The sequence below is a fragment of the Scardinius erythrophthalmus genome, assembly GCF_964197995.2.
Source record: "Scardinius erythrophthalmus genome assembly, chromosome: 2".
NCBI classification, from domain to species: domain Eukaryota; kingdom Metazoa; phylum Chordata; class Actinopteri; order Cypriniformes; family Leuciscidae; genus Scardinius; species Scardinius erythrophthalmus.
Window position 1 is genome coordinate 52002834 of NC_138222.1, and position 21943 is coordinate 52024776.

A 21943-nucleotide genomic window follows, 5' to 3' on the forward strand; every position below is an offset into this window, starting at 1 on the left:
TTTAAATATGTCATTTTGGTGATCAAATATGAGTTTTAAGGGATAAAATGATTGACTACAGGGGGACTTTAAGTAAAATCAAACACCCTCACCTGGTTGACCAGCACATCTCCTATTCTGTTGATTATAAAGCCGTTTGTTCCATCCAGGCTGGCTTCCTTTTTCCTCTCCAGCAGTGCACTGAAAAAGAACGAGTGGAGATCCAGGAGCTCCTCCAGCATGGGGAACATCTTCTCCACCATCTGGACCTCCAGCTGGAGATCTGTCAGCAGGCCCTTACTGTACACATCAGACATGATCCGTAACGTCCGCAGGTGATGCATCTCCGTCTGGATCAGCTCTGGATTGATAAAGGAAGGAGATGTTTAGATCCAAACATCTGGGAAAGCAGCAGTTACTATTCTTATTGCTTTTGGGCCAGACATCAAAGAGATGTCGACTCTTTGAACAGCAAGAGATTCCCATGTTAAAGTTGCCAATTACTTCTAAACAATTCACTTTAATTGTAAACTAGCATCTAAACGAATTGATCAATTTTGTAAATTGTCAACAATCATATTATTAGTCAATTTTTACCTATTGTTAACCAAAATAACCAAGAGTAATTGCTTCAAGTTAAGATCAACAACACTGCTGCTAAAATGATTGCATGCGATTTTTTATGTATTATTATAATTTTTCTTTTCTTTTCTTTTTTATTTTTTTTATATATATATTTTTTTTTTAATTAATTTCCATTTCATCTTTAATCTTTTTTTTAATGCAATGTATATTGTCTTGATTCTATGCTGGTCTTGCTGCAAAACCAATTGCCCTTCAGGAACATTTCCCTGGATGAAATGTGCAATCATTTAGTCAGTGTTTGTAAAAGCTCAGAACAGCAAATGATTTTGGCCGTAAAGAAACTAAAAACGTATTCAATTCTAACATGGACTTACCATAGATGACGTCTTGCCTCTTAACAATGTCCTTCTTGAGATGCTTCAGACATTTCTTATCAACAGTAATGCTCCAGGAGTCAGCCTCCAGTTCTTTAACATCTGCTTCAAATTCTCCCATCAGCCGGCTGTCAACCATCTCAGTTCCTTTAGAAACCAACAAAAAGTTTATTCATACATTACTAAAAAACCTGTGCAAATAATAAAAAAACTAGTGAAAGTGAATAATGAAGGAAATGACTGAGTAGAAGGGGAAGAAAAAGGACAAGAGGCCAGATTTAAAACTAGGCCTCCCATGAAGCCACAGCTCTGACAATTAATTACTTGTTTTTAAAAGGATAAGGACTAATTCTTTCTAATTCATGCTGAAAAGGGAACATGCTGGACAGTAATTTTAGGTTGGGCCCTCTTTTAGATGCTTTTGAAAGTGCAGGAAATTGCATCTGGTATAATACAGGAAGAAATATGTCTGCTCACCTTCATCTAGAGACTCATTGGACGCTGTGACCTTATTGGGTTTGTGGAGGGAGTCTGTGGATTGAGACAGATATCGCATTCCTCTCAGAGGCATATCGTCAAACCTGCAGGAAGGGATGAGGTTGGGATGAGGGATGAGGTCAAGTGTCCTACAGACAGATTCATTGGCTTTAGGTATCAGAAGCTAGAGTCAGCAGTTAAGTTGTACGTTGAGAATGGCGTACTGCAATACTACCAGTGCTGGGTAGAAACTGATTATACGCATGTAATCTACATTACATAATCAGATTGCAAAAATTAAGTGCTTGTAATTAGATTATAGTACATTTTAAAATACTGATAATCAGACTATAGTTACTTTTTTTATTGATACCATGATTGCATATTACTCACACAATGGCACAATGGTTTTTAGCCATATTAGTACTTTATCTTAAACATTTTATTTCAGTTAGTTGCCAACGTAACATCTAATTTTCACAAGTTTTTTAAGTGTTCAATCAATTTTTTAAAAATTATTTCAGCTTTATAGCTGATACTGTGTGGTATGCAGTATAGTTGCATTCCATTCTGAACATACTCGGTAACTACATTTTCAGTTGAATCCTGAGAATACTTCTTGGTGTGTGTGTTAAGGCACTAACATTGAAATATTGTTGATGGACATGCTTTTCGAGAGGTTGCTGCTGTGGAAGGGCATAATACTGGTGGGTCGTCTGGAAGGAACAATCACAGAATGTTCCTCTGGAGAAAAGATAGCAGACCAGGGACGCTCCCGCAGTGTGGACGCTACACACAAAAATACACCATTAAGATCAGCTGACATGAAAAAAATCATAGAACGAAAAGAGAGAAACCTACAAACCCACATTTTGTTCGTAGAGTGACGACAGGCATAGTGGTGGACTCTGGTATTGCAAACTGTTGTTTATGTAACAGAAAAGAAGGAACAGATTATTTTTAACAACACAATGCCGACACTTTTCTCGGCGAGTAACTGAAAGAATATGGCACATTTTAGAATGAAACAACTCAAACCTTCATTCTGCTTTTGGGACACATGGGGAGGCTTTCTCTACAGCTCTTGTGAACTCTCACATTGCAATCTGAAAAAATAAACATCACAAATAAAATAAAATTGCTCATTTGCAATTCACTTCTTTGATAAAGATGCTATATTGTGAATGCTGTAAGTGTAAGGTATAATATATAAGTTTGTGCTTTTATAATTTTTTTAAATATGTATATTTAGCTTTAATTAATTTTTATTTCAGTTAAGTTTCAAGTATTTTAATACTTTAACTTTAACTAATTTTAGAGTTGTTTAAGTTTAAAGTTTAAGTTGGAGCAATGAAGGGAGGATTGTGTTTGTTTGTGTTGATTTCAAATATCAATAGTGTTTTTCAGAAATCGCTTACTGCACCTTTAAGTTTTCAATCTTTCAATTCTTTGATAAAGATGTTATATTGTGGATGCTGTAAGAATACATCATTATTTGTAACCAAAGCATAAACCCAGCCTTTTCTGTTAGCAGATTTCACCTCTATGACCAAACATAAGGGTTTAATCATGCACTTAAAACGGAAGTCATTGTTTTTTCTATTCTGGCTTATGATCAAAGTGGTAAAGACAGTTGGGCTTAGGGTTAGGAATTCCTTCCAGTCAGGAAACTCCACCAAGCTCACAAATGAAATCCCAGAAACGTGCCAACAAGCACGAGTAATGCAGATCTTTTGCAAAGAACAGACTCTGAATATATATAATATCATTGTTTCATATTACTTTTTAATTATTTTTAATACTTTTATTATTATTTCTATATAGATTTATATTACTACCAATGGGCTGGGCAATGAGGCTATAGAAAGATGGACTGAAAAATAGACTCAATGGGAAGTTTGAAGTTTATTTACAGTAAATTGGAATGAGATTAAAATATATAAAAAAATAATGACGGAGAAAACATTTTCTCCCTAACTGAATACAAATTTCTCTTCAGCGCTCCATGAGGAAGTGAATGATGTTACCAGAACTGCTTCCTATTTTTGAGCAATGAGTCTTTTGAAATCCATGACACAACAGTTCAGACATCTTTAAATCACCCTTCAGTTTTAAGTGTTTTTCTATTCTATCGCCACTATATTCCATAACCTTAAATACATGTCAACTTACTGTAGGACACTTCCAAAACAATATTAGGAGCCTTTGAAATTACTCAAGGGAACAAAAATACTTTCTATTATATATTTGTCCTGCACATACTAGAGGTTCTCTAAAAACCCAGTGTCTTTTCATGTGAGATCTAGTGTTGAGGAGTAACTAAATCAAATGGATGTTAAGTAGTACCTGTAACCTTACATGAGCAACTGATTCTTACTTGTGCAGTTGACAGCATCTTTAGTGTTGAGGGTTTTGTTGCATTGTTGGCACAAAGCCGGATGCAGCAAATTCGACGTGCTGAACAGGTGTCCATTCACAGATTTCTTGTCTCTCTCTTTTGCCTCTCTGTCTTTCTCCCGATTTTTTTCCTTGTCTTTTTCCTGTGCCAGAAAAGGTATAAGAAATATTACAATAGGTGACAGCTGTTAACACTTGCAGAGCACTGTAATGGCCCGTCGTAGCTACTTCAGTTTAAACCCATTAACTTAAATTGCTCATCATTTTCTTTAATGGCATTTCTGCAAAGTAATTTAGTATGCCACCCTGTCTTCGAATTCCTTGCGCGAACAAAACAAGGTGCTTGTTTGCCAATATTAAAATTATGGGACAAAATTTGTATGGATGAGTGCTACAGGATCCAGAGCTAATGAGTATGCTAATCAAAAAGAGGACCTTAGTGGGCAGCCCTATTGTCCCCATGAAAAGCGTCATTTCAAACTGAGGACATTATCACTGTGATTCAGACAGTTTTGCACAAACATCCTCTAAATTGTTGTCAAGTTCTCCTGTAGCAAAGTTCAGCTTCCTACTTGTAAATATAGGCCTCAATTTAAGCAACTGTTTAGAAACAGCAACCTTTTTTTTTTGGTAATAAAAAGCTAACGTAACAAATATTATCAGGCTTTTTCTAAACATGAAATATTAAATTATGTATAGTTGAATCACCATAAATCAAACACACTGCTGTCAACAAAGTGCCAGTTGTGGATGAAATGCACTAAAAGACAATCAACATGACAACTAAACAATGAGCAAGTCATTGGATTCCATTGTTAAGCAACTAATGAGTTAACAAATTCAGAAACAATGAACATCAAGAAGTGAGAAGAGGAAAAGAAGCATAAGACAAACCAGAACAAAAAGTGAACTTTCCTTAAACAAGACAGTGACTGAGATTCGGCCTACCTCTTCTGCCTTCAAGATCTTTATCTTCTGATAGCGGCATTGAACCTCGCAAAACTTTCTATATAACATTACTGTGGGAGGCAGAGCCTTTGCAAGACACTCGACCGACACAAAAAGTTTAGCATCACCTCAGATTCAGGAGGAAGTGATCCAGCTCAAGCTGGGAGGTGCTGTGACTCTTACTTCCTCTTTTTATTGCACTGTCGTTGCTGGTGTCAGAACAGCAAAGTACTGATGAAATCTGAACATTTTGGTGTAAAAACACCCATTTGAAAACTTTTATAGTAAATCAATAGCGCTGCAAAAGTTTCAGACTATAGATGTAACGTTTAAAGTATATTTAACTACAAAGTTCCCAGTAAGTGGAAGCTTGATTCGTTTTAATGGTTATTTTTTACAGTTAAACTGGGTCCATAAAATCTTGAAATTAGAGTCTTGAATGACTTTCAAGGCCAATTCATAAATAATGTATGTACAGAAGCCCTAAAGTTTATTTAAGCCACAAAAAATATATGAATTTCATTGCATCAGCAAAGAAATGTCAGTATTTAGTTGCTAAAACTGTTGGTAACACTTTATTTCAAGGTGACGTAGTTACATGTTACTATATATACTATAGTAATAACAGTAAATTATGCATAATTACAAGTAACTAACCCTAACCTTAACCGTAACTCTATAGTACATGCAATTAATTCATATTAATCAGTACTTATTTGAGTATGTACTATGTAACTACATCAGCTTAAAATAAAGTGCAACCAAACTGTTTATTTCCAGGTTTCCTGGGAACCCTATTTTAGGTCTCTGTAGTTTGTAATAAAGTACTGGTCCTTTAAATGGGTAAAATGCTGAGTTAACTGTAAAGAATGAAACATTATCGTGCCTCTTCTTACCATCATATTTCCTCTAGTGCTCAGAAAGTCTCTTCCAACCCCTCACACAATCTACTTCTCCATTCATTTCAGTACAAGGGTAAATTCCTGTCTTGCATTTAATTGACCGGGTGATAATTCGCATTCAGTCATCAGTATGAATGAAACAGATGAGCTCATCTACAAATACACTCTTGGTGGACAGGAAATTACTTGGTGAAAAAATGACGAACAAAAATGTTGACTTACTCTCGCTTTCTTGTACATTTTGTTCTTTAGATAGCTGAAAGTCCGGCTCACTTTGGTGGTACTTTTTTCAAAATCTCCTCTTAAAGGTCCAGGTTCCTCCTCTGTAATGCTAAAAAAAAAGCAAGATATACTGTAAAGACATGCATTATATGAGTGTTTCCAGAAATGTCAAAATGAATTGAGATATGCATGAACATCGTACCTGTATCCCATTGAACTGGAGTTCCTGGTGAATGATGTCATGCCTACAAGTACAATGATGGAGTCAATTACCATCACTAATAACAAACAGCCCCCATCAAAAGAGCCTGATTTACATCCACATGCAAAATTGTCTGTCTGCAAAATAGCATGTGATTTGTCTAGATATTCAACTTGATTAAAATGACACATTGTGCCATTAACATGCTATGGGCAAGACCATTTTAATCAATACTGAGTTTTTGAAGTGAAAATGCTGTCATGAAATCATATTTAGTTATTATTGTAAGAAATGTCCATGTATTCGCCACTGAATCTCAAAGAAGTACAAAAAAACATATAGCCATAAATATGAATGCAACCATAGACGAATGGAGTAGTAAAACTGTTCAGAACGTGACCTCCTCTTAACTAAATGTATGGCAAAAAGAACAGTATATTACAGGGTTAATTCACCTAAAAATGAAAATTAGTGACCAGCAACTTTCAAACTCCAAAAAGGACATAAGTACCAATAGGGCTGGGCGATATATAGCTAAAAATATGAATGACGCCATTCAGTATGAATGAAAATACATGATCTAGATGCAAAGTACATATACACAATGTTCCCTAATTTTATATCATCAGTAAAGATTTCGCAATAATAGAGGGCTCTACTCTATATTAGGGTCAGGGTTCAAAGGTGGCTAGCATATTTTGGATCATCTACTGTGAGTCACAGGACATCATCTAGGGACAAAACACTAAGGGTTACTATGCTGAATATGCCATTATCCAGCTCCTACTGCAACTTACTTATGGAGTCCTCCTCATCACTAGATGAAGAGGTGACAGTAAAGACAGTTTTAGATTTGGGGAGGATCGGTGAGAGGTTGAAGGTAAAAGAGATCCGTCTCTTTCGCCGAGTTCTTCCTATCGCTGGGCGGTTGCATTGGGGATTGAAAAGTCAGAGCAAGTACTTATTAAACCAGATGATTTAGGGGCCTGAGAACTGGGTGGAGGACAACTAACACAAACCAGATGAAGAAAACAAACTACATTAAACTGGTACAACCTGCACGTGCACGACCTCTCAAACAAGGGTTTAATTAGAAATATCTGGTATTCTGAAAGCAAAGGATGTTTCTAACACAAAATCCATTTCATAATCAATCTATAGCAGCCATAAACTGAAAGAAGAGATGTAAATCAAGCAGCTTAACTCACCATCTATGTCCCGTTGGCTGATGGAAAGCATAGAGACTGATTTCTTGAGGGGGAGAGTCACAGATTGGCCGCTGTGTCTGAACTGATGATACTTCCTTGATTTCTGAAATTGCAAACTTAGATGCTCAGTGCTGTTTTAAAGTCATGTTTTAAAGAAAAGTGACTTGATTAAGAGGTGGAAATAACAGATGATGGGCACAGAATGGAAAAAAACTGCGAGACATTTACAGGTGTAACTATGAAATAATTCACATAAAAATTCTGCTTATATATATATATATATATATATATATATATATATATATATAGAAGAGTTCAGATGCAAAAGCCTCTAAGTGCCATCTGAAATTTTCTTCTAGAATGATCATTTTTATCAAGCTTGTATATTTAAGTCCAGTAATTTCACTTAAATGGCATTGAAAATTACCTATTAATTGTCATTTAAGTGAAATTACTGAACTTAAATATACAAGCTTGATAAAAATGATCATTCTAGAAGAAAATTTCAGATGGCACTTAGAGGCTTTTGCATCTGAACTCTTCATATATATATATATATATATATATATATATATATATATATATATAAATTTTTTTTTTTCATTTAATTTCTTTATTTTTATTAGGCCAATAAATAATTTATCTCAAAAGGGGAATTCATGAACAATAAATAAACATTTAATTTTGATGTTTTAATGCTGTCTTGAAGTCCTTAATTGACCATACAAAAACACAGTAAGGTTGTCCCAAACCATCTTAGTGTAACTGCTTAATTTTGTTTCATATTATATTATATTATATTATATTATATTATATTATATTATATTACATTATATTATATTATAATAAAGAATTGAACTGTTCTGACTTCTGAGTGACATTTTTTAATGAATTTTTAATAAAATTCCTTGGTAAAGATTGGTACATTTTTTACTGACTGGTACAGTGATTTAATACCACTAAGTTGTATCAAGGGTCAAATCAAACATAAATAGCACTTTAAAATTAAAAGTGCATGATGTAGCAATGTTTTTGCTCAGGTGGTCAAAATGTTTGCCCAATACAAAAAAGGTTTGCTCGGTGAGAAAAGATTTTTTTTTTTGGAGGGAACATTATTGCACAGTCTTAAGCGTCTTTTTCTACCCAAAGTTATTTCAGGAAAAACACCACATTACGGAAGTACAATCAGTTGCTTATAAAAAATAGCAACTTTTTACAATAAATATATTGGTAAAGAAAGAAAGGAAGGAAGGAAGGAAGGAAGGAAGGAAGGAAGGAAGGATAGGAAGGAAGGAAGGAAGGAAGGAAGGAAGGAAGGAAGGAAGGAAGGAAGGAAGGATAGGAAGGAAGGAAGGAAGGAAGGAAGGAAGGATAGGAAGGAAGGAAGGAAGGAAGGAAGGAAGGAAGGAAGGAAGGAAGGAAGGAAGGAAGGAAGGAAGGAAGGAAGGAAGGAAGGAAGGAAGGAAGGAAGGAAAAGAAAAAAAGGAATTTGACATGTTTTTCTGATGCGATACTTTTATTTTGAAGATGTGGGTGAAAGCTGTTGATTCTTCTGTTCTGAGCAGTTTGAGCAAAGCAAAATCAAACTTTCCTGTCCTGTCAGACGTCATACTGAGCTTGCGGCGCACACTGTTCAATCGTGCGAGCAAACGTGGAGGCGCACACTGTGTATCACTTAACCATTTATAAAAAGCAAATTAAATTACGAGCATGCAATGTCATAATCGCCATTGCAAGCCAGGGCTTTAAACGGGCCGTGCTGGGCTAAAAGCCCCGGGCCTGTAGCACAGAACGTGACTTACTTATTTAGTCGCACCTGTTTCTGTTTATTTGGTAGTTACAGTACTTATTTACATCACATTTAGAAAGGATGATAATTTCGACAAATATGCCACCAAAAATACGACCTGATGAGCTTTAGCCCTCTCTCCCAGTAGGCTACAGTTATATTTTCAGTCAGAGAAACAGAGGAAGCTCTCGAAAAAAAAGAAAAAAAAAGTTAGTTTTGAGGTAAATTATTTTAAAAGTCTTTAATGCTGATGTTAGACCTGATCAAGCCCCGGAAGTGACAGTGGAAACGCAAACTGGCCCTGGCACGCACTAGCACGCCCGCTTTTGGCCCGACAGTGGAAACGCGGCTAATTTGTAAGACGTGTTAGCTGGGAAGGATTTGCATGCAGGTATGATGTTCATTCTATTCATCAGGATCAGCCCATATGTTTTATTAACAGTTCATGCTAGTATTGTGTATTTATCTTGGTAACTGCAGTCTCCGTAACCTTAACCCAAAATACCACTTTATTTTACTTTGTGCTATTTTCAATATTTTTGATGACTGTGGTGGCTTATACCAACTTACTTTATTGAATTATGAAAAACTATAGTATGAACGGGGGTAGGATATAAATTGTTTAACTTGTGTTAGTGATATTCTTACAATTTATTAGTCTGTTAAGTGAAGTGGGATGGTAGGCCTACTTGTGTATGTCAACCATTTTTGAGAAATGGTTCAAATTCATTAAAAATTTGGGTCGCAGCTTCATGACCATGGGAAAAAAAATGTTGGTCCAATGGCCAAATCAGTTGGGAACCACTGGCTTGGGCCGCTTCAAGTAACCTTTTCAAATAGTTTCTCTATTTTAGCCAAAACGTCATGATTTGGGGAAGTCAACTCTCATCTCACCTGACCACCTGGACTGCTGCAGTCTCCCAAATCAGATTCAGGACCTTCTTCTGTGAGAGACATGAGTGAGCCCCTCTCTTCACTTTCCTGCCCCTGCACTCCTCCCTGATCCTTGGATGGGCCTCCAGACTGCGGTATCCAACGTTTGCCATCCTCAATCCCAGCTGCTAGACCCTCCAAACTATAACTATAAAAAGAACACATCGCAAACAGCTCAGCTCAGCAAGAAATAAAATCAATAAATCTGTCCCACACAACTTTTTAATTCACATTAAATTACTTATGGTGTCTACATGGTTTCCTATTCACCCAAAAAGGTGTCCCCATGTGTCTGTGTGTGGTGTACTACTGACCAACCAGATGCAAAATATGCAAAGTGGATGTTCATATTACACTACACCCAACACAGAAGTATACACACTCAAAAAATGATTAGACCTTATTTATTATACAATAATATAACAATTGGAATTAAATTATGATGTATTTCAGTGCAACTACTTAAGTACTAAAAAAAAAAAACAACTTTTAGACAATAAAAAAAGTACTAAAAGTGCAGTATTAAAATGTAGTTGGATGGTTTTGGGACTATGCAAAGCTGACTCTCTGGACAGTCTAGATATGAACACAGTGAATTTCACTAACAGAATAGCTGCTGTTAGTATGAGACACCAAGTCTGATCTTAGAAGCGACGCCATAGACATACAGTACAAGCTCAAAGCAGCACAATGAAAAGCACAACCTGAGGCTATGAGAAGTGTTTCGGGATGCTAATATATATATGCGAGCATGCATTCGACATTCAAACCTCAAAACAAATAAAAACATACTAGCCAAACAGAAAAAGAATCAAAACTACACTGTGAGAAGTTAAGACAGGAGCAACTACATATCACACTATATATTAGATAAATGAGGGTCTTGTTTAAGAACATTTCCAGACTTTCCATATATGAATTATATAGAGATCTCAATTATATTAAACCTCAAATCAACTCATAAGGTTTAAAAAGTGAAAATGTTAATTATTTCTAAATGACATGACAAGTAAGAATTACTTGAATTGGTATAACATACTGTAGTCAAATTGGTCATATTAAATAATATTTTACATTTTGGTGCAACAGTATGAACAAATTCATAACAAACTTCCTCTTACCTGACATTCGGGCCAGATACGAGAACAACAATATCAGTCATCATGCAACCGCCAAAAAAAAAAAAAAAAAAAAAAAAGCGACAACAACTACACAGCAAAATGCAGCAAGTATCTCTGCAGCAACGCTTCTAACTTTTAAAAGCCATCATTTATCCAAGCTGTATCAAGGCTGAACGGGGTAGCAAAAATAAAAAGGCCTAAACACACGCCTTACTTTGCTCTCAGACAAACAGGTAATGCAAATGATGATGCAAAAAGCTCTTTGTGCAATTCAAAGGGGATGGCGCTTCGGTTGGATTTACAGGAAGCTTGCAGACAACGCGCTCACACACTCTCTCTCTGTACCTGATGAGCTCTCTAATTTCATCCAGCTCTCGACATGGCTCACTGGGGCACCAGCTCTGACTGGGCAAAAAAATAGGGGGCACCAGTGGGCACAAACCAGTTAGAGGGGTAGTAGAGTAGAAAAACAAGCATTTCTTCAGTAAACTGTTTGTTTGGGTTGATTATTGTGCTCCACTCTTAGAAGAAAAAGGTTCTATACAGGACCTTAAAGGGGTTTAGATGGGGTTTAGTTTTGTGAATTTAGTTGTTTTTTTAAATCTATTTTTTATTTTGACCATTTAAAATTTTAAGAATGAAACAGCATGTAAACACTTTGTCATGAACATAATGTATTATGCAACCATTTAAAACTTACCTCCTTATAACCTTTTCGGCATAAAGCGTTCTTTAAAAGTTAGTCAAGAACCCTAATGTTCTATACAGAACCCCACTGAACCTTTTTTTCTAAGAGTGATATTAGAGTGCAACAGTAGGGTTCCAGAGCTAAAAATGATATTCATCTTCATCACATACATTTTTTTTATACATACCAAAGATTGTGTTAAAATGCCACATTCCCAGTACTGTAATTTACTAGCATAAAAATGGGAATCACTGTTGCACTCTATAGGGATTTCAGATCTCAAATACTTGGATATATATAAAAAAAACAAGATACCTTCTTCTGTAAAAGACAGGTCTGTTGTCTCCTGTACTTCGTACAGAACTGGAAATGGAAAGATGATGAGAGTTATGAGATGACATGGAAACATGAGAGATCTTTAGTAACTACTATGACTTAACATATCTGTATAATAAGAGTCTTGGAAGTAAACTAGTAAAGCATTGAATTACTTCTAGAAAAAGAGTGAATGCAAACCAGTAACAAAGAGCGAGGTGAGAATGACTAGAGCATGCAAAGACTTGAGGATGTCACATGATCAAGAAGTGTGAGTGATGTCATTCTCAGAGCATGTCTTGTTTTGGTGTGTCTGTTTGAGGTGTTGATGCATTAGAATTCAGTGTGTTCTGAGTAGGAGCGTATTCAGCGTTTCAAAACCTAAAAACCCAAATACATTTGAGCAAATTGGTTTCTGTGATTAGATATAAATTTTCATCATATTCCTTTTTTATATTATGTTTCAACTTATACATTAATTAATTATTTTATTTAGCAAGGATGCGTTGAACTGATCAAACGTGACAGTACAGATATGTATAATGTTATACGTTTCTTGATCAGCATATTAGAATGATTTCTGAAGGATCATGTGACACTGGATACTGGAGTAATGATGCTGAAAATTCAGCTTTGCATCACAGGAATAAAATACATTTTATATTAAAATAGAAAGCAGTTATTTTAAATTGTAATGACATTTCACAATATTACTGTATTTTTGATCATATACATGCCGCCTTGGTGAGCATAAAAGACTTGATTTCTTTTGAAATCTAGTCTGTCTGTCTGCAAACTTTCAGAAAAAAAAAAAAAAAAAAAAATCATATTTCATTCGAAAAAAGAAGCCTATGTTAGGACCATTAAGATTTCTTATATTGCAATATCATCATGACAATTAAGCAGACTCCAATCCATAATTCACATTACATTAATGCAAAAAAAATCTGGAAAAATTTTTCTTTATTTAATATTAATTTAGATTTATTTTGTATTTTTTTATTACTACTGAGAAGCACTTTTTCACAAAGCAGAAAAACACTGGTCCAAAGAGCAAGCTTCACTTTAGTGTAAGCACGTACCTGCGCTGGTTCATTTCTTCTTCCCCTCCCTGGTTCTTCCCAGGACCCCAGCTGTGTCTGCGGAACGGAGAGAGCGAGCGCACGGTGGAGCGGAAGAGAGAGGCGGGGAGCGGAACCTCGGTTAGCCTGTCTTTGGCCTCCTCTTCTTGCCGTACCTCCTCAGAGCTCTCGGCCGAGGAGCTGGGATGGCCCACGCTGGCTGTGTCGTCTGTGGAGGAGCAGGAGACGGACACCTCGCTCGTGCTGTCACCTCCACCTACTGCCTCCTGACCCTGAGCAAGAAACACCAGTCAAAAACAGATGAAGCATTATTCAGCACAACAAAGTACTACATATAAAGATTGGCTATATCTTATCAATGATAAATGGAAAGTGTGCAAAAGAAAAATAGTTCAACATGAACTCGTACATAAATGCTATTAAAAAGGTATTTGACCAAGTATATAATAATAAAAAAAAATAAAAAAAACATGATGGGGAAAACAAATTCTAAAAAGCTTTTTATTGCAAAGTAGCATTGTGTTGATTTTCTTTAAACATTCTATATTGGCCAGTGTTATTTTAGTATTATTTATATACTATTAATACATTTTTTTATACATTTCTATTTATTTTTTTAATACAGTTTTAGTTTAATAATTTGTGACCCGTCACGGAAACCAGTGACACAAGTCGGCAGCTCAACTTTCGAGCAAAATGAGAAAGAAGCTTTTTTTTTTTCAAAATTTGTGATTTTCGTTTTTTTGCAGAATCTGTTAGTTGAGATCACGAAGAAGCCTCTGTATGTTTGAGATAGCAGTATTGGTATATTTAAAAGCGTACATTTTGATTTTGAAATCGGCTTGTTTTTCGGAGATTCTAGCACGCAGTAGGGGCGTGTCATTGTCGGTGTGCATTTCCATACTGGCTACTTATTATGCAGCGCTCTGGCCGGCGCTATCTGACTTCAAAATTCAATGAAGATGGACGCCAATAACATTACGATGTCCAGCAATCGATTTAAATAGTAGGTTACATGGGGTTTAATTTGTCGTTCACTGCCAATATATAGATCCGCCAACTTATCTAACGTGTATCTTAATGGTCCAGTGGTAGAACTTTCGCCAGCCGTGTCAGAGGGTCTGAGTTCGAACCCGCCCTCGTATAGGTTTTTTTTTTTTTTTTTTTTTTACGTATAGTTTTTTTCTCTCATCAAAACGATTATGTTCAGCAGTGGTTGTATATCAAGCTGGGACATGCAAACGTTTGCATTATGTTTTGTGATATTAAACAGAACGAATAGAGAGTATACGCAACGGATTGAAGCGCGCGTCGAGTGAAGACAATGGGGTGTGTGCGCGAGCCACACGAGAAAACACTGCATCTGCGCCACTGATCGCCGGCAACGAGCACTTTGATTACTTGATTTAAAATATCTTATTTAAAAAACGAACGAAATGAATGCTATAGCCTACTAATCGCCTACTCATACTATATCACATAGCACATCCTGTTTTTGATTTGTTCATTGTCTAGAGTTTATCTTATTTTTAATTCAGTGTACACAAGAGTTGCCTATACAGTTTTATCGGTAGATGCTAAGAGAAATTTATTTATATATTACCTGCAAACTTTATTTTTTATTTTTTATTTGATGGCACATTTTCCTGGCCTTTCTGCTCCCCCCGTGCTTACAGCTTTACAGGGGGGTATGGCTTATCTAAATGAGATGTAAATGAGCCCTATTGTCACTCCCAGCAGGATAAAGGTGAGAATCTTCAGACACTGTTTTCTCCCCTTTGTGCGTTTTTGAGTGCCTACCTTTAAATGGCCATAACTTCTCCAAATATTATCAGATTTCCTTGTGTTACACATCGTTGGAAAGCTTGGAGACTACACTTTCAGAATCTGTGAATAACTCAAAATGCCCCAGAACCGACATGTGTCCCTACTTTCCGTGACTGGTCACATTTTAGTACTTCGTCTTCAGTTAGTTTCCATGGCAACATTTCAAAAAATTGTATTAAAGTTTACATTTTTCATCTAATATTTATATTTATTTCAGCTTTATTGAAATTTTTAATAGTTTTAGTTATCAATAACAACACTGATCCTGACCTCATGGCATTGAACAGATTAGCAAAAATAACAAGCAGGTTTCACCCCAAACAATGCCCTTATTTGTCATTGGTCGGTCAAACAGAAAGTCCCGCCCCCAGGCTCACGCCATTGGTTGAGCCGGTCAGGATGCTCAAATTATTTTAGGGTTAAATTAATTAAATTAATTTAATTTAATTAATTTTAGGTGAACATCCATGGGCTAATTAGAAGAAAGTATTTAAAAATCGAACAATAACACTTAAACTTCATGTCTATTGTTGATTACATTTTAAAGGTGCATAGTGCAAGTCTCTGAGTTTTTGCAGAACTATGCCCCCTTCTGGCGACACGCGAAACTGCAACCAGAGTTGTGCACGCGGTTACGTGGAGTTTGCGTTGGGGTTTGGGATGAACTAGAAGCCGGTCTCTTTGAATCCATCTTCTACTTTTGCCAAAGTCGCTTGAGTTGTCTTCGCTGATGCGGATAATGGCCAGCCAGGACATAGCCAGGTGAGCGTGAACGCGCATGACGTCACGCCCAGTCGATTCCGTCCCGAATCCCTCTTATTTATTTTACTGTACAGGATTATAGAGCCAATCGCAGAGATCATAGAAGGGCTTATTCAGCCCATCAGGCAATTGTTTAAGCATGTATGGGTTAGAAAAACGGGTATTTTTAACATGAAAAGTTGCTTAACGCACCTTTAAATTACATATGAAATGTAATACTTTAGAAATAGACTAAAGACTAAAGTTTAAAAAGCTTGCATTGAGAAAAGTGTTCATCATTCAACATTTAACGGACAGCAACGACATTATCATAGTATTTGCATTTTTTATTGTTTTTAGAGTTTTTTCCCTCAAATTTAATCTAATCAATTATCTTATTTGACTCCTACTTACACTCCACTGTAAACATGTCTGAACTGTAAGAGTTAGTTTATCTCAGACTTGCATCTCTAAGACGGACTCACTCACTCACTCACTCAAAGCAGTCGTGAGGTTTCTTGGTATGAGGTTTTGATGAGTGTATTGTGCCGAGCACTGGTGGCGTGAGACAAGGTGAAGAGGATTTGAGCTTTTGACACACATTGAGGTTTTTGTTGGTGCTCTGGGTGGGGGATGAAAGCCCTCTATTCATGTGCCACTAAAACAGCTTCTATTGAGCATGTGTGCAAGGAAGCAGAGGGGGTGGTTTATAAGCGTGTGTGTATGAGGTTTAAAAGGGTTCTAGAGAACTTATAACCACGTGGAAAAAAAAAACCTCCGGTGGATTTTAACATTTAGGTGTCCTAAAATAAAAATGAAAAAAAAAAAAAAACAGAACTGTAGTCACATGATCACATAAAATGGCCAATTCTGAGATCAAATGATATGTACCATGTATCATAGCGCAGGTGAAAAACCATGACACACAATTATTTCATCCTATTGACAGCCATTGTTTTATATTTAATCTACCAGTGCTCAAATGTTTGAAAATCACTGTGCTAAGGCATCACTTTTACGATTCCTCATACTTCGGTTAAGGATTTTTTAAAGCACTTAACCCTCATTAATAAACTTGCATCCAGCATGTTGTGCTACAGACATGAATTAACCATTGAGCAGACTAACAATTTTGCCAGCTGGATGATAACATTGAAAAAAAATTCAAAATAAATAATAAATTAATAAATTAATTAAAAAATACATTATAAAAATAAATTATAAAATATACTATAAAGTTATAAAAATGATAAATTACAAATAACTTACTAATTAAATAACTAACTAAATATATAAATATGGGAGACAGCCAAGCCATATCTAACACTTGACCAGTGAGCAACCATCCACAAATGCCCAAGGAACCACTCAGAGCAACCACAAAATGTCCTATGTGGCAAAAAGCACTCATTTTCTTCAGAAAATGTAGTCTGTTTTTTCTTTCTCTTACCTTTCTGAAGACATTGTCCTCTCCAGTGTCAGGACTGAGAAATCCATCTGTATCGCTGCCTGAGTCTCGAAATGTGACTGTTTCTGAATTGCAAGTGTGAAACTCTGGATACTGTGAACTCTCTGCAACAAACACACACATAAACACACATTTTTTTTACACAATGACAGACCAGTTTAAAGCTGTGTGCTAAAAGTCTCTAAACAAGTTCTCTTACTCAAGCCCAATTTTACAACAGCACATGTATTCACTACAGCAAAGTCTGACAAACCTGGTGCGGTACAGACAGATGCTTCAAAATTGTATCATAGCGTGGGTAAAACCATATCACGTGGGAGAGGAAACCATCATGGCAAACCTCAACAGATTCCATCACCTAGAAAAAAATACCGCCTTCGCTCTCTCTCGCTTTCACTTTCTACTGGGTTTTTTTAAGTGCAACACATTCTCTATATACGCTTAGTGTAAGTGAACAGGATCTGGGTTCAACACTAGTAGATCTGTCACAAGAGTGTGAGCTTTGTCAGCTGTCTAACTGCCCACAGGTGGCTCCATGTCTTGGGAAGTGAGGGAGGGGTCTCGCTAAAACCACTACAGCTGCCCGTTCTCAATGTGTGTGTGTGTGTGTGCTCTTAATGAACCAATGCTTTAGTAAAAGCAAACGTCATTACAAACAACTGAAAACACAGGCCACGACAGGCCTCTGAGAAGAACGGCAGCATTTAGTATCTATATATCACAGTTTCGTTTCAATGACAAAAATATTGTCTGAATGTTCTTGGCATGATTCATTTGATGAAGGTGATGTGTCATTTTTTAGAAGTAAAAAAAAAAACCTGTCTCAGTACCTGGAAATTGAAACATTGGGGCTCTGTGTTTGCTTCTTAACATTGTTATTAAGTGTTTTGTACATTTTGTACAAGATAATAGCAATTTCAAAACAAACTTCCTAGTTAAAGGGGGGGTGAAATGCTCATTTTCACTCAATCTCCTGTTAATCTTGAGTACCTATAGAGTAATATTGCATCCTTCATATCTCCAAAAAGTCTTTTGTTTTATTATATTTTTAATTGAAAGATTGGCTGTACCGAGTCTTTCCGGAAAAAAACGAGCGGCTGGGGGTGGGCCGTGTGGGCGAAGCTAAAGCTGTGCTAACGCGCCAAGCTAACAACACACAGAGACATTTGAAGCAGTTTTACTCACCGCCCGGTTCCAACGCACGACCGCGAACCTTTATCATTGTGACTGCTCGATCCTGCTCGATCCTTAAGCATTAGACGATCTGGGCTTTGTTTATAAAACAATCATCGTCGAAATGCAGGGAACAACAGTCTTACACAACTCCGTTTATGCTCAGGAAAACAAACTCCATCCACGGGTTCCTTAACGCCGGGTTCTTTGGGAATCTGTGCAGGGTTGTCTTGCCCTGGCAACCAAAAACACACTTCTTTGGTGACATTGACTTCCCAAAAGCCGGGCAGGGCGCTTTGATGGCGAACTGCTTTCACTCTCTTGCTCTGGTCTACGAGTGCGCGCGCGCCCGCGATCTTACCGGAGAAGTGCCCTTAAGACCCATATAAGGAAATTCCGCCCTCTCTTACGTCAGACAGAGCCATACTCGAAAAAAACTTTCCGAAACTTGTGACAAACCGGAAGGACAATTTTTGGAACAAAAATACTCCTTCAAACGTAACTTTTGAAACTTTGTCCATGTTTAGCATGGGAATCCAACTCTTTAACAGTGTAAAAAACTCAGTATGCATGAAACAGTAATTCACCCCCCCTTTAAACATTAAAGCACACTAGAGTGAAAACCATGTATATGGTTTCCATATTTTGTCAAATGTGACAAAATACAAAATTATCCACAAATAATGCTTTTTTTCACTGAAAAACTGAGGTGCATAGGCTCAGATCAATGAGGCCTACGATCAATCAGTTCCAAACAGAGATACAAAAGCGATTTACAAGCAATTTTTAAAAGGCCGGTCATTTTTGAAGGCATTACAGGGTTTTCAACACAGTTTAAAGGGATAGTTCACCCAAAAATGAAAATTCTGTCAGTAATTACTCACCCTCATGTTGTCCCAACCAGTGATGCGCGGGTTGATCCGAAATGAGCGGGTGCCTGCGGTCACCCGCGGTTACCCGCGGTTACGAGTCATCCAAAAATATTTTTAATGATATTCGGGTCGCGGTCGGTCGGGTCGTTTGAAATAAAGATGCCAATTAAACCTTTGTAATTGATATAGTTCTAGACACAATTTTCTATGAATACGTTTTAAATTGAATTTACACTTTATTGGCTGAATAACTGGCGCGAAGATGACGCACGAGCTCAGTCTGCAGGTAGAGATGGAGGCGGCAAGAGAAAAGGTGAAGACTGGGGAGTGGAAGCTCCGCAAATACACAAATAGAAAGAGCAAAGTGTGGGAGACATTTGCCGAAATAATGAAAGATGATGACCAAAGTGCTGGTTTTGTCATGTGTACTTCTTGCGATGCTATATTTACACATTTTGATAACCACAAAACTGGCACGACCAACCAGGCACGGCGCCAGGATTCCAGTTTTGGACAAGCCAGACCAATTGTGGGTGGGCCTTAAATTAAAAACGTTAAATAAAAATAAAATAAAAAAACGTTATCCAATCACTGCTTAACCTAATAAAAAAATATTGACTAAAGCCCTATTCGGACGGGACTAGTTTTCCAAACGACGTTTGAGTTACAATTCTTATCAACCTACGTCTGTGATTTCATGTACGGATTCGGACGGGACTAACATCTCCGTGTTTATTACCGAGGAGTGTCTGTTTTACATGTGGGCATTGCAGAAGATCACGTGTTCAGAATGCGTGGATTGCGTATGGTCATTTGAAATTAAGTACTTTTAAAATTAAGCACTTTGAAATATAAAGTAAAACGTCCTAACGTATTTAGTGTTTTGTAAACCTTTTATAAAAATTGTAGTATAAAAAAAAACTAAACATAGATTTATCATCATGATTTTATAGAACTGGGTTCTTATAATAAACCCACCGGAATAAAAAGTTTTAACTTACACGTTAAATATAATTTACACGTTATGTAATTAAGTGCAGAAATGAAAGTAATCTTACCTGAAACTGATATTACAGTAGCCAGTCTTAACAGTTTACGTGATTTGGCTCTTCTTGTTGATTTCATTTTTTATTTAATTTTTTCTTCGCAGTGTAGGCTACCAAACACATTTACATCCATTATCGGTGCGCAAAAAGCAGAAACTTGAATACCGGCGCGATAGTGAGAGATTGTATGGCAGTTCACGTTGACCAAAACACATAAGAAAAAGCGTTTTGGAAAAAAAATGTCCGGTAATCACAGACATTCGCATTCGGACGGGATTAGATTTCTCTGAGGACCGCCGAGTTTGACGAAAAACAGTAGGTAATTTGCTCTGGAATTTTTACAGAGGTCGTTTGGGAAAAAGACAGGCATGGCAGATTCGGACAGGATTAAAATCTCAAAGTACGTCTGTGAAACAGGTATTTCTCTAACGTCCCCCTGTGAAACTAGTCCCGTCCGAATAGGGCTTAATATAGCCTACTGTTATATTATCTGTGCGTATACATAATATAGATTTTAATAGCTTGATGCTCTTTAAATATTGTGTTGCATTGTAAAAGTAAATCCGCGATCGCTCTCCATGGTTCTGAGCAAAGAAGAGAGCTTTGGAATCTCCATTATGCATATACCTGGGCTGCATTTTCCGATAACATTGTCTCTTAGCGCGCTGCGATAACTTAACTAAAGGTATACTACTGTACCACTAAAGGTATATCATTGCTAGGCGTCTTCAGGGCTATCATCCACTCGCGAGGCAGAGAGGAAGAGGCGCTGGCGCCCTCCTAGCAACGGCGCTGTTTTTGGTAAAACATGATTTTGACGACTTCATTAAGTTTTGTTTTATAGAAAACTATTTTTAAAAGATTTTCGTTTTGTATAAATTGTATCTTAATTTTGATCAATGTTTTATCAATCAATTGCCCGTATTTATTAAATAAGAAGCAAATATAGGCTATAGCAGGCAAAATAAGGCGCCGGTACGCGATCACTGCATGTGAACTGGAGGGCGCCGAAACTCAACTTGTGCCTCACAGATTTGATAAATATAGGCTATATATTACAGAAAGCTTGAAATGTCTACTTTTAAACGAAAATATTCAAACCAAAATAAATAGGCTATACTCTCTGATTATGTAGGCTAATCCATATGAAATGTGCATTTCTCTCTGGCGTTCATGGCGAGTCCGCAATCTCCGCATTGTCAACTTCATCTTTGCAGCGACACAGAAAACACCAGTTTATTATTTATTATTTAGTAGTGTTTAAGCGTAGCGCGTCTGTGTTGCACGTCACCACGTAGGCTCACTATTGGCCGACGCTGGTCATGTGTGATACGTGGTGACGTGCAACACAGACGCGCTACACTTAAACACTACGCGAAAAGACTCGCCGCCCAGAGAGAAGGAAATGAAAAGTGGAATAAAGTCGTTATTTTTGTTAGTTTTTGCGCACAAAAAGTATTCTCGTCGCTTGATAAACTTAAGATTAAGCCACTGCAGTCACTTGGACTGTATTAACGATCTCTTTAATAACTTTTCTGGGCCAGCAAGTTTCAGTTCCTTAGAAGTCTACGGAGGAGTGAGACAGCGCTCAGAT

General features: G+C 36.9%; 1 protein-coding gene across 1 annotated transcript in view; it reads right to left on the reverse strand.

The window, feature by feature from the left end:
* The window catches only part of LOC308685387 (uncharacterized protein), an 86663-nt gene that overhangs the window by 15544 nt on the left and 49176 nt on the right, over positions 1–21943 (reverse strand). Inside the window, exons 10-24 of the mRNA XM_081357096.1 lie at positions 17241–17362; positions 13223–13494; positions 12141–12188; positions 11483–11542; positions 9978–10164; positions 7295–7397; positions 6087–6129; positions 5885–5993; positions 3793–3955; positions 2454–2521; positions 2285–2336; positions 2060–2204; positions 1416–1564; positions 939–1085; positions 93–340 (exon numbers count right to left, since the gene is read on the reverse strand). Coding sequence (XP_081213222.1) covers positions 93–340; positions 939–1085; positions 1416–1564; positions 2060–2204; positions 2285–2336; positions 2454–2521; positions 3793–3955; positions 5885–5993; positions 6087–6129; positions 7295–7397; positions 9978–10164; positions 11483–11542; positions 12141–12188; positions 13223–13494; positions 17241–17362 — 1916 coding nt within the window. The remainder of the gene's footprint in view (positions 1–92; positions 341–938; positions 1086–1415; positions 1565–2059; positions 2205–2284; positions 2337–2453; positions 2522–3792; positions 3956–5884; positions 5994–6086; positions 6130–7294; positions 7398–9977; positions 10165–11482; positions 11543–12140; positions 12189–13222; positions 13495–17240; positions 17363–21943) is intronic.